Here is a 17,778-nt window from a genome sequence, read left to right as displayed (position 1 = left end):
CAGGAAGCCTGGTCATCATCCCGAGAGGGACACAGAGGGGGCAAAGTCAACTCTGTTAAAACGTCTTCTCTTTGCAGGGCCTGCAGGCAGCTCAGGTGTGGCTACCTACCCTGTCATTCTCACATCAAGCTCAGGAGCCCTTTCCTGCTGAATGAAAGGGGCTCCGTTCCTGCAGGAGTTGGGGGGCTATCTCTTCGCCGTGTGCTGGAGTCCACAGTCACCTCTCTAACAACCTCACACACTGCTCAGGGCCCAAAGAACAAAGCGATCCTTCCAGTCAGTGGTTGGCAAACACTTTTTGCTGGGAATCCTTTGTTCACGCGTAATCTTAGGCGGAAGCCCCGCTGTAACACAGAGTAAGGGCCATCTGCATGGAGGCAAAAGACGTGGAGTCTAGAGCATCTGGTCCCACCCTCAGTGCCCGTCCCGAGGGGGCTCCAAAAGCCCGAAAATTAGAAAATGTGAGTCTGCTGGGGAGCAGAAACTGGGGAGATTTGCCAGTGTCTCTGAGCCCTTGGCTGAGTCAGAACTGTAACAACCTCTGTCTGGGAATCTAGGGCGGAAGCAGGCTGTACAAGCATTTTTTTAAGGAAAAGTTGATTTTGTCCATTTCTCTTGCTTGGCACTTCTGCTGTTCCATGTCTCTTAGATGCTTACTCAGTTCAGAAGATTGGGTCAGCGGTTTTACTTTCAGTATGGAGAAGATCTTCCCAACAGGAAGGACTGTAAAAAATGAAACAGGTTGTCTGGGAAAGTAGAGAATTCGCTGTCTCTGGAGGAGAGGAAGTGGACGCTGATGAGTCCATGTAGGTTTTCACAGTTTCAGCCCTTTTGCAAGGACTGTGGGAAGGGCTTATGGAACAGAGCCTCATCCTCATCATGGGCCCCTCTTTCTACACCCTCCTCCCCGGTTTTTGTCTTCTGGGAGCACATCACTCATTACCAAGGTCCTGTGCCCTGAATCCAGAATGAGCCTTGCCTTTATTCTCCAGTTAAACCAACAGTTAGGTCTAAAGGCACGGATTGTGGCATAAAAGGAGACCATCAACTATGGCCCTTCCACTTCACTGTGCAAGTCTGGGCTCCCTACTGAACATCTTCGGCTTCCGTTTTTTCACACGTTTTTTTCAGTGAGATTTTGTGAGGTTCAGTGAGATCCTACACATGAAGGACTTAGTAAGGGCTTGGCACACAGTAGGCGCTTAACACATGTAGCTGTTGTTGTCATCAACAACCTACCTGGGAACCGAGAGAGAAAGATGGGGAGGACTCATGTAACTTGCATAACTGCCTTCTCTCTTCTCTTCACTTTCTTAATCCTCAGTCACTTACAGGTAAAGAGATTAATGTCAAATATGGACCCTGGCAGGTCCATGTAAGGATTAAAGAAATGCAGAGAAAAAGCTTTTCACGACCCTAGTGGTCAGGAGGTGCCTAATGCATTTCTGTCTGCTCACCTGCCAGCTCTCCATCCTTCATTCCACTGCAGCCCCGTGTTAAACCTTCTCCTCTGCTGCCCCCTGACCTGTCTCCACAACCCTGCCAGGTGGGAGCCATCACTGTGGTCCTTTTACAGAGGTGGAAAGAGGCTGGGCACTGTGCCCTGCACCACTGGGCCCCATGGCCTCCCAGCGAGGGTCACTCCGCTGCCACACCTCCTCACACCTCGAGGTGAGGAACACGTGGGCCCTGGGACGACCCAAGCCCTTGCTAAAATGCCTGCCACACAGGAATACACGTTAGCTCCTCTCCCCTTGCTCTTTTTCTAAACCTAAGTCCTGTGACGTGAACAGATTTCTCCTACTGGCAGAATAAACGATTCTGTCTCTGGACACGCCTTCCTCACCTGTTCCTCCAAGGCTCTGTGCTCACTGGTCTGCTCCTGTCGAATCCCTTCCTCTCCCCTGTTTCTGTGCATCTGCTGGGGCTCCTTCACAGCCTGCCAGGGCCAGCTGTCTCCCGAGAAGCCCCCGACGAGACCTAACACTTCCTACTCGCCTCCCCGACAGCACATCACTTTCCTTTCCCCTGCCTGCACCATACACAAAGTGCTTTCAAGTCCATCAACTCCTTTATCCTGCAGTACCCCTCAGAGTCAGGAAGGCAGAAAGCTCATGTTCATCCACAGATGAGCAAACAGAAGCTGAGAGCATCTGATGATTTGCGCTACTACTGACCAGCATGGAGAAGAACCAGGACCCAGAACACAGGCCTTCCAGCGCAGGGAACGGTCAAGTTACAAAATACTTCCCAGTAACCATTTCCTGGGTTTGCTCTTCCCAACTATGCAGCTACTAGTACAGCTGTTAAATATATGGCTTTGGGGTCTGATCAACCTGTGTCAACTCCTGGCCCCGCCACTGAGCAGGGGACTGACGCTTTCTAAGCCTGCACTTGCTCATCTCTAAAGCAGGGATGAATTACAGAGGCTTCCTCCTCGGGCTAGAATAAGGATTGCACAGAAAGATATGACTTTGACCCGGCTCAGGGCAGAGGCCTAAGTGCAGGTTGTTAGGATCCTTGCCACTATGATTGATCACCATCATGATCACCACCGCTATTCTACCACAGAAGAACTGTGGTTTTGCTTGGCTTTTTCCTGTGTTAGCATGCTAAGCACAATGTCTTATTTTGAGTGATGCCTTATTAAGGTACATGGGAAATTTAAAAAGCAGAGGATGCAAAATCAGACAAACACCCCCCGGAAGAGCGTTTCCTAGTGAAGAATGGAGATAAAATTCCCTGGTTTCATCCCTACCTCAGCCTTTAACCCTGTCTGCCCACATAGCTTATCTCATCTTGGCGATGCTGTCATTCTCTCCCCTTCCAATGATGCCATTACCCGGGGAGAAAAGCACGCAGATGAGGGACGAATGGGGTACCTGCTCCGTCAGGAACGAAGGCTTGTAGGCGCCATCTGTGGACTTGTTCCCGGTGCCCCGCATGGACTTCATGTGCGAGACGGCCATGCGCAGGATGGTGAGCTTGTCCGGCTTCCGGGCCAGCGCGCTGCACGTGGGGACCATGTCGGAGAGCTCAGTGATGTACTGGGTCATCTTGTTCCGCCGCCTCCTTTCAATCTCACTGTGGTTCTCTCTTCCCGAAAGCACGAGATCAGGAGGGGGGGAAAGAGAAGGATCAGACTGGGGGTTACTGCCTGACGGCGTAAAACGGCACGTATATCGTTAACGCCAAGTAACCAAAAGACTAGCTGGTAATGGCTAATTCAGTGGCTTTGAACACATCTAGGGCAGAACAGCTCCCTGACACATTAGCAAGTTTCCTTCTCGGAGGGTGGGGTGGGGACAGGCTTCTACAGATGCCTCAGACTCACCTCTAAATATGTACTCAAAGCTTCCCACTGCTCCCATGTACCTAAGTACTTTTTGATAAGCATAAAGAATGAAGACATTATCCTTCAGGCATCCAAAGTGAACTCAACATGCTTTCCATGTGCACCCACGGATCTGTTCATGCTAGGTGTGCACACACACACACACACAGGCACACACACTGAATGTAGTTACCATCTGCTCAAATACGTGGTTTACTTTGAGCCCCAGTGAGAAACATGTCTAGCCTTGCCATTCTTGGTGTCACTGAACAGACAGCCACGCCACAGACCTACGTCACATCAAGCTGTGAACGAGCCTTCGCACTATGCGCGGCACATTTTCTGCAGCTTAGTAACAGAACAGGTGCACCCCGCTCACTAAACAACAGAGAGCCAATTAAAAGACCCAGCGCTGCCAGGAATTCTGAAAGCAACCTTCGCTGACGTGTTAAGATGCAAAACTAGCAAAAGGGATGACAGAATGTTTCTGTCTCGAGATTATCACCTCTAGGCTTGAAAGGGAGTAAGAGCCAACCCAGTTCAACGACACTGAGACAAAGCTGTCACTCTGGATAAAAGAACTGTCTAAAAGTACATCACACATCCGTTGTAGGATTTAGGGTTTCACAGGTGCTCAAAGTATGAGGGTGACACTATGAGCAAGAAAGGAACCAGCCCAGGCAAGGCTGCCTCACACACCGCATGTATCCATGGGGCTTCGCACCCCACCCTCCCAGGCTGGGGGCAGACGCCAGGCAGGCCTGATTACAGGCAGGTGTCACGTGAACACGCAAACCAACCAAGGGGGACGAGCTAAGCTGGGCGGCGCACTGAGCCAGGCGCTCAAAGGGGAGGGGACGAAGGAACCAGGGAATGTCCCGCTCCTGTCCTAAAGCAGCTAAGCACCAGTTAGGATGGTAAAACATCACCTTGCATAGTAGAAATGAAGGCAGAATGTGATTAAATGCTCCCAGAGGCACATGGAAAGTAAAGACCCCAGGAGAGAATGAGAGAGGAGAGGGGGAGGTGCTCCTGGGGGCGACAGGGGTTGGAAGGGGTGGGGGAGGAGCTGGGAGGGAGCTGGCCCTGATCTGGCAGCAGGTAAAGGGGGCGTATTCTGGGAGGAGGGTCAGCAGAATCAGAGAAAGGGCTGGAATTGGGATGAAGCCTTTGTGGGCAGGAGCAGACAGGCCCGGGTGCAGGGGCAGCCCTGGGGCTTGGAGGAGAGGGCCGAGGAACCAGGAGCGTGAGACGTTGGGCTGGTAACAGGGCCTGGGTCTCCCACGCCCCTCAGCTGGCTTCTGGGGAGAGGTTCGGAGGTGGGTGAGTCCTGCAGGGAGGCAGGAGGAGAGGGCGGCTGAGGCCAGCAAGGGGATTGCTGGGGCAAGGTCTCCCCTCCCGCCCATAGTGAGGACCCTTGGGAGCACAGGAAACAGCCAGCGGCAGCCCAGGTGCTCCTGCACCACGGGGCAAGGGAGGGTGCCCGCTGTTCAGGAGAAACAGCTCTCGGCTCTCAGGTTACTGGGCAGGGGCTTGTATACTGTGGAGAGAGAAAAGACAACCAAGCAGAGGGGGTCCATCACAGAGACGGGGGGAGTGGGGAGAAGGGGGCATTTGGTCAGGGGACTCCTGTGTGCCCCAGTCTTCATCACCATCACCCACTTGTGCCCTCTGCACACACCTGTCACAGGTGGCCTGGAGGCGCTGGCCCACTGTGCACTGCGCATCGGGAGGGCCTGGGTGAGCTTGCTCGAGGGCGTGCTCTCCACCCTGCCAGCCCGCACCTCATCGAGGCAGACAGGGGCGGAGATGGTGTGCAGAGAACGCTGCCTGGGACTGCTGAAGGGTGTGTTGGACAGGAACTATGGCCATGCAGGAACAGTATATTATGATGTGGGATGCGCATCCCTGCCGGGGGGCCCTAGACATGCTTCCCCGTATCTCCTGCTCAGAGACACTCCCGAACCCTAACTTGCTCCTACGGCTTGCAGTCTAAGTTCCATCTCCTCAGCTTGATTTATAGGACCCCCCCCTGCACCCCAAGTCAGGGCCCACCCACTTTTCCACCCTCTGTTCCAGAGGGCACCTAGCTCCTCCACTCCCCTCACAGCACAGGAATGCGCTGTCCCCTCTTCCTCATCTTCAGGGCAGCCCACGGCGAAGTGCTTCTTCCCCTCACACTCAGTCTGCATCGGATCTTTTCTAAATACCTCCCGGTTCTCTTCTACCTTCTCCCGGTCCACGCCCACCGGCTGGCACCACTTCTCACCCCCTCACCTCGGTGCCACCAGCCTCCGCAGTCTGGTCACCTCTCTCATCTCCTCGCCCTCAGTTCAGTTTGCATGCTGTGACTGGGTGGATATTTCTAAAGACGCAAACCCAGCCCTTTCCTTTCCATCCCTTCAGTGATGCCCCAAACCCACAGGGCCAAGTCCAAGCCCCTGGCTAGTTACCACAGCAACCGCGGTCCACGCCTGTTTCTGATCCTATTTCCAAAAGAGCCACAGACCATCTCGCTTTGTAAACGTCTGGGGGGAAGAGTCTTTGTGAAGTTCTTAAACATGGATCAAAAGCAATTTCATCACTGCACTGGATAAACCCAACTCATGAGATCAGGTGCTTGACGGAGACACGAGGGCAACTGTTTAAAACCGACTGTATTGACTGACCAGTGCAGAAAATGCTCCGATCATTTCACGAAATAAGACTGAGTTACCAACAGAAGGTCAAAATGACTAAGAGCTGCCAGTCACCTAGCAACAAGATAAATGAGTATAGCTACTGAATTTATTAAAATATGTATATGTCTATTCATATACATGTATGTATATATAGTTCCATTTTGAAAGATCACGGAGACCAGAAACAGGAAAAACACCCTCTTGTGAAAACGGAAGGAAGTGTCCCCTGGACCAAGGCCACCTCCTCCACAGGGTGCGGGCTGATGCGGGGTCTGCTTGGAGGAGCTGCAGGGGCAGCCTGTGACCTTGGCATCTGAGTTTCGTGTGCCCCACGTGCAGCATCAATAAAGCAATGAGCCCCTCTGTACGTAGGCACAGGGGCAAGGGCTTTGCACCAGTGACAGCTGAGGACGCAGGCACAGCCGTCGGCTGTAACACCTCTGCTGGGACAAGAGGGCCCCCAGCCTGGCCCAGGAACATGGCTGCAGAAACTAAGGGCAAGAAAGAGGAAGTGCAGCTGCATGCTGCCTTGGGTTTCTCTTCCAACTCGGCTCCCAAGGGTGACCTCCTAAGGGTAATCAGAGAAGTGAGATACACGTCCATCCTGATTAAATACAAAATAGGGGTGCTTTGGGAATCTCAATAAAGATCTTCCTTCAACTCTGCGGATGGCAGCTGAGTCTCCCATCTCTGGTGGGAAGGGAACGACAGACCTGCACAGGCAGACCAACAGGACAGCTCCACGCTGGGGCCAGGTCTCCCGGCCACCACAGACTCGAGACACCTGGGGCACCTCAGGGTCCGAGTGCTGGGGGCGGGCAGGCAGGACAGACGCTGACAGACCAGCAGAGGCAACAGAGAGTGGGCCGGCAAGGACACAATCCCTGTGTACAGCGAGTCCCCTACATACAAACCTTCAAGTTTCAAACTTTCAAAGATGCGCACGTGCATCTGATTCCAGCAAGGAACGAGAACCTGTGCCATCGACGTCAGGCGTGAGTGACACTGCAGCTCGCCCTCCGTCTCCTGTTGCTGACGATCTTTCAGCTCTACCATCTCCCACCTCCTCTCCCTCCTCGTCACTAACTCTTCTTGCCTGTTCACTCCATGCCAGCCCCTGGATGCCAGCTGTTGTACTGTACTGCTGTACTTCTCAAGGTACCGTACTATAAGAGTCAAAATGTTTTCTTTATTATTTGTGTGTGTTTGTTTTTATGTATTATTTGTGTGAAAAGTATTATAAACCTATTCCAGTACAGTACTAGAGAGCCGATTGTGTTAGTTGGGGACGTAGGCTAACTCTGCTGGGCTTATGAACAAACAGGACTTACAACAAAAGTCCCGAGAAATCACCAGGAACCCGAGGGCCCCAAGACGCTACATGCCGCTTCGGCAGGCCTGGCTGAGAGGAGCATGTGGTAAACCTAAGTCCTCCAGCTGCCTCTCTTTGCTCTTGTCACCAGCTGTGAGCCCTGGGGGTGGCAGACAGCCTGACACCATCAGGGACACGACCAGCTCCCTCTCAGCCTGGTCACCCACACGGCCAGGTCCCAAACCTGAGAAGTCAGTGCTGACACCCGCCCCCCCCACCCCCCGCCATTGCCAGCTTAGTAGCTCCACAGGTGACAGGACTGTTGGTAGAGCAGCCCTGCTCCAGGTGGGACCAGGGCCACGTTCCTCTATGACACCTCAGCTTCCACCGCCACCTCCTGACACGCACACTGCTCTCCAGGCCACCACGGTCTCAACAACAGACCAGCAGGAAACAAGCAAAACGCCTCTTCTGTCCACTTGGATACACACAGCCAAGTAGCAGGAAAGGTCTGATTCGGTAAAGGTCTTCAGCACTTCTCATGCAAAAGAAGCATCCATCCCCTCCAGCCAGGGGGAAGTCAGACTGTGGGGGGAGACCCTTTGCAGAGGTGCAGACCACCTGTCCTTCAGGACTGGGATGGGGAACCATCCTGACCAAGGGGGGAGGATTTTGGGGGGGGTTCCACACGAGTCCTTGCCGGCTGGCAGCAGCCTCAGGCTCAGACTGGCCCTGGCTCCTCCTCCCTGACACCGGGAGGGAGACTGTATCTTGCAAGCTTTCAGGGAACACCCTTCCTGTCCTGGCCAGCCCTTCCTGGGTGGCAGGGCGGGGCACTGTGAGAGCCGTGAAGGCCCGAGGAGGGCATTTTGGGTAGCCCCACAGTGATGCTGGCCACAGGCCCTGCGGAGGGGACCCACAGAGGCACATCCAGTGAGGCAGTTTCCCTGGGTTCCAAGGCTTCTGCAGAAGGAGCAAAAGATGTTTCCTCCTTGGGACGGAGGCAGGAACCCCGCCCCCAGGAGCCATCCACGGCATGGTTTTCTGCAAAGCAGCTGCAAGGTTCCCCAGTGTTTAGGCTGAAGATAAGGCTCACATAAGACACAGGGAGATGGAGTCTGAGAAAGCCCAGGTCCTCCAAAGAGGGGGCCCAGGCCCAGTCTCTGATCACCCCCATTCCGGTGGGACCACTTCCCCCGTGTTAGATGGCTTACCCACAGCTTCCCAAGGCCTCTCCCACTGGTCACTGCACTGGTCCTCATGACCGCCCTGTGTGGAAGAGGACCCTGAGGCTCAGAGCGGTACTGACTAACCAGGACGTGAACTAGGCTCCTCAGCAGAGTGCTAACTGGTCCCAGAGTCACAGCTGGAACAGCCGGGGAGACTGACAGGCAAAGGTACCTAAGGCTCTATGGGGAAGAAAAGGCCTGGCAGCTTCTAGAGGGACACAGCTCAGGACTACTTAGGACTCCAGAAACGATTTCCTCCCCTTCTCTACAAAGTCTGGGGTTATCCAGGTACTGTCATTTCAAATCTAGGTTAGCCTCTGCAGGAGAAAAGCAGGAGGAGCTGGGGTTGCTGAGCAAGGAAAGAAGGGCATCAAAACTGAAGTCAGTGACATGAGAGCCAAACATCTACGAAGGGGTGACTGATCCAGACGGGCCTGAGGGCAGAGGACTGGCTCCACCTGAAACAGAGTTCATTCCAAAGCGTTCTAACTCCAATCCTAACCCCAACCCACTGAAACGATGAGAAGGTCTCAAGCTAAACCCCCTAGTAATTTGGTTGCTCGTGGGCTACACCATGCCAGGTTCTACCCAACTTCTCTGCCAGACTTTACTGGTTCATAAGAACTAAGGCTGTCGAAGCCACTATGGAGAACAATATGGAGGGTCCTTAAAAAACTAAAAATAGAGCTACCACATAACCCAGCCATCCCACACCTGGGCATATACCCAGAGAAAACCATAATTCGATAGGATGCATGCACCCCAATGTTCACTGCGGCACTATTAGGACATGGAAACAACCTAAATGTCCATCGACAGAGGAATGGATAAAGAAGATATGCTACCTATATACAATGGAATATTACTCAGCCATAAAAAAGAACGACACAATGCCATTTGCAGCAACATGGATGGACTAGAGATTGTCATACTGAGTGAAATAAGTCAGAAAGAGAAAAACAAATATTGTATAATATTGCTTATAGGTGGAATCTAGAAAAAAGGTACAGGTGAACTTATTTGCAAAGCAGAAATAGAGACACAGAAGTAGAGAACAAACTATGGACACCAAGGGGGAAAGCGGGGGTGGGACAAACTGGGAGATTGGGATTGACATATACACACTACTATGTATAAAATAGATAACTAATGAGAACCTATTGTATAGCACAGGGAACTCTACTCAGTGCTCTGTGATGACCTAAATGGGAAGGAAATCTAAAAAGGAGTGGATATATGTATACATGTGACTGACTCACTTTGTTGTACAGCACAAACTAATACAACATTGTAAAGCAACTATACTCCAACTAAAAAAAAAAAAGAAAAGAAAAGAAAAGAAAATCACAGTCCAGAAAAAAAAGAACTAAGGCTGTTGAGGCAGGGAGAAGGTTGGCTGTGCTCATCTTGGGTGTTTACTCGGCAGTGTCAGAAGGCTGAGCTGAATCTCTCCCGGCTCTAAACGGAGTCCACGTGGCCAATCCAGGGTGTCCCCCACAAGGTTACTGATAAGATGAAGTCCAACAAAGAAGGGCAATCCGGGCTTCCCTGGTGGCGCAGTGGTTAAGAATCCGCCTGCCAATGTGGGGGACACAGGTTCCAGCCCTGGTCCGGGAAGATCCCACATGCCACGGAGAAACTAAGACCCTGCGCCACAACCACTGAGCCTGTGCTCTAGCCCATGTGCCGCATCTACTGAAGCCCCCGCGCTCTAGAGCCTGTGCTCCGCAACAAGAGAAGCCACCGCAATCAGAGGCCCGCGCACTGCAACGAAGAGTAGCCCCCCTCGCTGCAACCAGAGAAAGCCCGTGCGCAGCAACGAAGACCCAATGCAGCCAAAAATAATAAATAAATAAAAATAAAGTAAAAAAAAAAGGGCAATCCTTGCTCCTTCCCGGCTGTCCTCGCTGCATCAGAAGTACTTTGAGCATCTTCCCACCTTGAAACAAAATGCTCAGCTCTCTCAGCTAAGATGCACACACTGAGAATTTTGGGAAATGACAATCTTTTTCTTTTTCTGCCAGGAAAGATCTTTGCAGGACAAGCCCACATGGCATAGTTTTCCCTTATCAACAGGGTTTTGATATCAGAGCTCTAAATAAAACAGGGTGGGAAATTCAGAGGGAAAGACTAAACTAAAACATCATCACAACCCACAGAGCCAGAAAAAATAATGCCCACAAGCGTAAATACTGCACAAATCCAAGAGGAAAATATCAAAATGGGTGTGATGAAAAAGGAAAAGTCAATTCTGTGGAAACTTTCCTATTGTGGGTAGCTTTACTTTTAGATAATGTTAGAGGTTCACCGGCGAAACCCTACAAAATATAAGGACTCCTTCTGGACTGCTGCAGTTGGGTGCCACCGTGTCCCCAGGGAACAGCTGAGAGTCACACAGATGATGGATGGAACCTCGGGAAGGTCAATTAGAGCCGGTCCTCGAAGGGTGAAGGGTAAAGGAAGGGTGGGATAGAGACTAATAAACTCATCAACAAGGTCTTTTAATTCCAGGTTTGTAGATGGCCCCACGCACTATAGTAGAATTCACAGTAACAGATGTGAGAACTCCTTGCGAGATCTCCTGGGTCTTCTGAGAAAGGGTGCAGAATGAGTGTAAACATGGCAAAAATCAGGTTGATAGCACGTAGCGACAAAAATGAAAGGTTTGCGAGTGAACACTTGGTTGTTCCTAAGATATAAACCCAACATTTTAAAAGATCTCTATTTTTCATGTTTCCACTCTTCTGCTTTAATGAACATTACACACATACACGTACACGTGTATGTACATATATGTAAGTCACACAGAGAGCATGGTGTGTAAAGCTGACTCTGTTGATGACAGCTCTGGGATGCCAGCTGTCCTGTGTATGAAACAGTATTCAAGACGCCACTGAGGGACTTCCCTGGCCATCCAGTGGTTAAGACTCCGGCACTACCAATGCAGGGGGCACGGGTTCGATCCCTGGTCAGGGAACTAAGATCTCGCATGCTGCTCAGCGCAGCCAAAATGAAAAAAACAAAACAACAACAACAACAAAGAATTAAAAAAAAAAAAAAAAGACGCCACTGAGCCCAGCTGCAGGCACAAGAGGAGACGTTGGGACTCACTAGATTATCCACCAAGGGGGCATTAAAGTAGGAAGAACCCTGAACCGCTCAGCATGATGGAAGAGTTCTGGCCTCTCCTCGAGTGTAGGGATGCAGGATCCGCTGGGCAGGATTTGCGAGCGCCTCCCAGGGAGACCAGGGCTGTCTGTGAGGGGACGGGGTCAGGGAGGGGCTCACGCTGGCCTCCCCGAAGGCGGGTCCAGCCCCACTCACCCCCGCCCGGGAGGTTCATCTTCGGAGAAACACTTTCTGGTGTATCATCAGTTTTCCCGGAGATGGAGAGCTCACCCCCATCCGATGACAGGAGGATGACTTGGTAACTGGAATTCCCAGAGGCATGAGGTGGAGCCCAGCCTGGGAAGAAAGGCCGGCTCTGAACGCCCACTCCTCTGACGCTCCCACATACTCGTCTCGACTACCCTCCAGGCTCCTTGTCACCGTCCCCATCGGCCGCCCACGCCGACAGCAGGGACCTGCACCAGCCCGCCCGGCTGTACCACCTTCCGCGTCCCCCTTCTTCTCCAGCAGCCATCCCCCCACCCCCGAGCCTCGGCCGACCTCTCCCAGAGCTGCGACTCCCCACTTTGTGAACACACCCGCTGCTTCTCCAGCACCCTCAGATTCCCACAAAAGCAGATTCTTCGTTCATCTGCAGTGGGCAGAGGCTTACAGGTGTGCCCAAGAGGGAAGTCTGGGATGCCCCGGCTTGAATTCCAAGGAGGCTAACGGAGGAAAGGGAGGTAAAAACGTTAGACCCCGACTGAAATTGCAGACCACGAACGTGGGGTGGCACGAGCTGTATTCGAGCTTACTCCCCTCCATGTTCCTCCAGGTCATCAACCCTCGTTTCTCCCTGCTCCTGGCCTTTCTTCCCTCTGCAGCTGCACCTGTAGCGCCTCTTCAACGGCGCTCTCATCAACATCAACCACCTCGCTGCCCCGCCCCTCTGCTGCCCCTGCTGGACCCCCCGGGCCTGAGTGCACAGGCCGTCTGCATTCCCCTGTATCCAACCAGCTGGGCGCTGCTGGGGGAAAACCGCACATTAACACAGTGTGCTAGGTGTGGGGTCTACAGTTCGTACATCTCGTCCACCCAGGCATCCCAAACTTCTCTCTCAGGTGCACCATTAAGCCTCTGCCCCTGACAGCACACGGCCGCTGCTTAACCAGAGAGGAGGAACCATCAGAATGAACCCCTCAACGCTCCGGACACCCAGCAGCATCACGCTCAGCTACACTTGCAGCTCCCCTGCTCTGCGGCCAAGGATGGGTGGTCCTCCTGCTGGGCTTGGGTCTATTTCTCCCCTTCTCCACTCCCTTGACCCACCTCTCCCCAACCCCACTCCAGAACCTTCCAAATCCCCGGTTATACTCCCTCTTCCCCCTCCCCACGGACACGTGCTCATGGTCTTCCCATCCTTAAGAGTGGTCTCCCTCCCCAAACCCCAAATGCCCTCTTCCTTTTTGATCCACATCCAAGCTGCTCAACGAGGTGTCTCCCCCGGGCTTCAATTCTGCATCCCCCAGTACGATCCTCAGCCCCTGCTGACTGGCTTCTGCCCACCAGGTTGCCCGTGACTTTGTGCGGGAGGTGGGGAGCATCCAGGGTCAGCAGAGCCCTGTCCTGCGTGTCACAGCCCCCAGAGCGGCAGGAACCGTGTGTGGGAAGGAGGGCTGAGGCCTGGGGACGGTGCAGCGGGCCTCAGGGCATTTCTGGCCCTGAAACACATGTGCGCGCGCCTATGTGTGTACCTGTGTGCAGTGGCTGGGTGCACACACGCACATGTGCGCGCGTGTGCATGTGTGTGGTTAGGTGGCCGTGGGCAGCTTCATGGCTACTACCTTGTTCTTCCTGAGACCTGCTGTGATCAGGCAGGAACCAAACCCAATTGATTTACCTCCTATGTGACTGTGACCACATTTCCCATATCAAAAATTGAGACACGACGTCTGACGATAGGTCGGACATTTGAAGTTGGGACCACCCTTGAGAAGACCTGGGAAAGCTGACTGCACACACAGCAGGGGGACAGAAATCACAGCCTAGCACCCTGGCCGGATTCTGAGACAGCAAATTCTGCTGGTGAGATGTTCATATCTCAGCCACCCTCTCTTCCAGGGCCTCGCCCAAGGGCTCCCTAGGCTGACTGTAAGCACAGGAGCAGGAAACAGAAGTGGCCCCGAGGCATGCCATGCCCGCCACTGGCAGGAGACAGCCTGGAGCAGTCTCTCCGACCCTCTCCTGGACGGCTGCCAGAACAGCTGGCAAAGCGTAGGGCACGGTAGACTCAGTCGTCTCCCCAACTGAGAGCCGCTCAGATGCCCCCACCAGCTGACAGGTCCATCAACTCTCCTACGGTCACACGCTGAAGTGGCCCCAGGCTTCCGCGGGTACCAGTGTATGTTGGAAGCATGTGCCATCTTTCCCTCGTATTTTCCATGTGCAGGGGAAAGGATATGGTTCCCAGAAGCCTAGGTTTGAACCCTGACTATGTACAACCTGACTCACTGGCGGGCTTACAAGACAGTTTCACAGAGTCTAGGGTTTCTGTTTCTTCCTGATGGGACCTCAGACAATGAGCTCTCTGTGTCCCTGCACTGTTATTTCATCACTGACACTGATCTTCCATGTCAAACAAACGTCACTCCTCGTCTCTCTTCCTCCCTCTGTTCTGAGACCCAGGAACCATCATTTCCTGAGGTCAACATGCTATGGAATGTTATCTCAAGGGGAATTCTGATCCAGAGAAATCACAGGTCATCGTTTCCTTGTAAAGGGAGGCTGTGTAAGCCGAGTACAAACTAGGCTGGGGAGATGTGTGTGCTCTTATTTCCGAGGCTAGCTCTCTTTTCGGGAACAAAGCACTCCCTGCTATTAAAACTTATCCTAAGAAATGGGTGGACATCCAAGCTGGGGTTCTGTCTGCACCAAGGGAAAAATAATACACGCTTTTGTTGTTGAAACTCGTGTCTTGATTTGATTAGAAACTCCGGGGTCATTCGAGGTCAAAGCGTGCTCCACCTTCTCTGTCCTTCTCACCCAAGCGGAGGGGGTAGGATGGAAGGCAAAGTTCTCGGGGAGGAAAGCGTCTCAAGTGACAAGACTTTCGATGGACTTGGAGACGCCAAGAAGCCCAGGAATAGGAACGAGATGCATGTTCCTCTTGGATTTGGGAAGGGGTGCTCGATCCACACCCACAACACGGGTAAAAGGTACCCAACCCAAAGTAACTGCCGTGGGGATGAGCAAACTGGGGGAGGCCATGGGTCCGGGGCTCAATACGGACATCATTCTGCTAAAAACTTTTATAAAATAACCAAGGTTGTCAATCCAAACTGTGGACTGTGCATACCGGAGAAAGGTACCCGTAACCTGGGGTACGTTTTCAAATGCATCAACAACCAAGAATTAGGAATGCTTTGATGGGGCAGCGGGGGAGGAATGTCAAGGCAGGCCCTTCCATAAGTAAACTGAGTACAGATGGGCATTTTGCTAAGACTGATGGAATGATCTTTGCCCTTTTCTCCATGTTGCCAAACTTCCTCTCATAACTTAAACAAAATAAAAAAAAAAAAAAAAAGGAGCCATGGGGCTGGGCCTGCCTTGTCCTTCATGTATGTGGTACATCTACCACCACCGGCTCCCACGGGCCAGTATCCTTCTGTGAGGCGGTCTGTTCTCAGGACAGCCCCACAGAGCCTAGTTAGAGATGCTGTCATGTGGCCAGTGAGTGCTACAGCTCTTAGGAACTTAAGGTCCAGTTTTATATCCTGCATCCAGAACAGGGCCACCCAGGTTTCTTATATTTCTCCTTATTTTCCATGGTAGAAAAAGAGGCTTTATCTTGATTGTTTTTCTAAACTTGAACTTTAGGTCTGTCTTTTAAAAAAGAATCCATTAAAACTGGCAGTCAGTATTTAATTTAAAAAGCTAACAGAGTTAATAACTTGTTACTTAACTTTTGATCATCCAGGCTGGTGTTGGCAGGTTTGCTAATAGTTACCTGTCCCTGGGCCAAATACTGGCACAGAATAAGGCAATGGCTTTTTTTCAATGACAAAAGACATTTAAACCCCTGTAGGTCCCAATGAGGTGATAAATGGCTCTTGGCTTCTTTAAATCTAGGGAACATAAAATAAACTCACCTTGAAAATTTGCTGGGACCTTCTCCATCTTCATCATCAAAGTCCATTCTGAAAAGTCAAGATCACGAGTGAGCATTCATTATAGGTAGGACATTTAACTGGACACATGAGCTGGTGGCACACAGGGGGTTTTATTTGGTCAGATTGCTCTCCAACAATCCCAACCCTTGGCAGTGCAAAAAACAGTATCTCTACACAGTCATTGTACAGGTTCAAGACAAGAAAGGGCAGAATGAAAGGTCTACAGTAGCAGTGCCATTAATTATATGATTGAGGACTTCTGCAAAAGTGCTGGAATATCAACTCGAACCCTTCTAGAACCCTATACAGGCTGCCAGTGGGTTGCTCAGGCTGTGCTGGAAAAGTCAACACCCCTTATCTCCCACCACCTTTGGGGATACCTGCTCCCCTCCACACCATTTATTCCACAAGGAGACTTCCTTCTTTAACTTATTTTGTGGTATATTAACAGACTGAGAAAGCTCAAGAGGGTTTCAAAAACAGGAAGTTTTAAGGGCAATGAAGGGATTATGAGGAAAAGAACACATACTACTGGTTGTGCCATGTGAGGACTTGGCTGGTCTGGATGAGTCAACAGGGAAAGGGCATTTAAGGCCATTATCCTATAAACTCCAGGTCCAAGTAAATGGGTGTGTGGGAGAAACAGTCGTTTGGGGCCCAAGCTACTCAAAGTGGCTGTCTGCTTATTGAAACTCACCAAATAAATACTCAAGATTCCCACTTTACTGGGCCTCTCCAAATACACATAAAACAAAAAGTTTTGATAGATATTTCTTTAACTGATATCCCAAACTCTCCTCAAAAAACAAACAAAAAAAACCAGTCCTCTCTAATATCAATTAATTTTACTCCTGAAGATGTTAGAGCAGAGCAGGTACTTATTTAAGGTGTACCCAGAGTCTTCGGGAACAAAACAGAAATAGTACAGATGTCTTGGCTCTCCTGGACATTTGGGGGAAGTGGGATTCCTTGGGGGAAGAACGCCTCAGAGCCACTGCATCCCCCATCTTGTTCTCAGGGGGACTGAGGGACTAAGTGGGACACAGTTCCCGTGGACCCCAAGCAGAAGGGAGGCCAGCCTGCCTGGCGGCCAAAAGCTTGCCACCAGAATGGCGGGTGTGCTCTAGGACCACAGCTACATATGCCAGGGCTGCTGGCGTCACAGGGAACGTGATCCCCCCCTCAGCTCTCAGGGTGGGGGCCCCAGTGGGTAATGGGTGATGGGGTAAGGCACAGGGCACCCAGGCCACCAGGAAATGGCCAGTTGCATAGGAAAAGCCACCACTGGACAAGCACATGGGAGAGGCCCCTAATGAGATAAATCGTACTCTCTAGGCTTTGGGGTTACTTGGGGGACCTAGGGACTGTGATGACATAGGGCCAAGGAACATTGTCTTCTTTAAAATGGTATCACATGTTTATTTTTGTATTGTTTTATGTGCAGTGTGGCCAGAGTTCTAATCTGAGTTGACTTGATGGGATCCCCTGCCAATTTGGAATCCCTGATTTCCAGGCACCAGGGCTTGCACTGGCTGCTTGGAATAAAAGAACAAAAGGAGTTACGTAACTGGGAGAGATGACAGCAATGTTAACAAAAATACTTCTGCACAAAGAGGAGGGAAGACGGGGAAGAAAAGTGATAAGAAAGGGAAAGTAGAGTTAAAACACCACTGGGGGAGACAGACATGCACCACCTACAATGCAGACTGGGCAGCCGGGCACCAGACAGCAGCTGCAGAGTTGCCTATGTTGTGGGAAAATGGGGGCTGAACGCACGACTTTCTAAATGAGGTAGAGTCATCAATATACTGCTTAGCTACTAAGCCATCACCTCACCTTTCCTGAAAAATTACATCTGGGAGATAGCACCAAAAATCCTGCTCCCAGAGCCTCTGGGCCTTTGCAGAGCTACAGAACCACACTGCCACCCAGTGTTCATCACGGG

The 17,778-nt window shown here is 51.7% G+C and overlaps 1 protein-coding gene across 6 annotated transcripts in view; it reads right to left on the bottom strand.

The window, feature by feature from the left end:
* The window catches only part of ARNT2 (aryl hydrocarbon receptor nuclear translocator 2), a 198,052-nt gene that overhangs the window by 126,360 nt on the left and 53,914 nt on the right, over positions 1–17,778 (bottom strand). For all 6 annotated transcript variants that reach the window (XM_061179804.1, XM_061179805.1, XM_061179803.1 and 3 more), the window contains 2 exons: positions 15,813–15,860; positions 2,883–3,096 (listed from right to left, as the gene is read on the bottom strand). In XM_061179804.1, the coding sequence (XP_061035787.1) occupies positions 2,883–3,096; positions 15,813–15,860 (262 nt within the window). The remainder of the gene's footprint in view (positions 1–2,882; positions 3,097–15,812; positions 15,861–17,778) is intronic.

The sequence above is a fragment of the Eubalaena glacialis genome, chromosome 2 (assembly GCF_028564815.1).
Source record: "Eubalaena glacialis isolate mEubGla1 chromosome 2, mEubGla1.1.hap2.+ XY, whole genome shotgun sequence".
Lineage (NCBI taxonomy): Eukaryota > Metazoa > Chordata > Mammalia > Artiodactyla > Balaenidae > Eubalaena > Eubalaena glacialis.
Note: the sequence above shows the minus strand (reverse complement) of the source record. Positions and strands in the feature narration are given on the sequence as shown.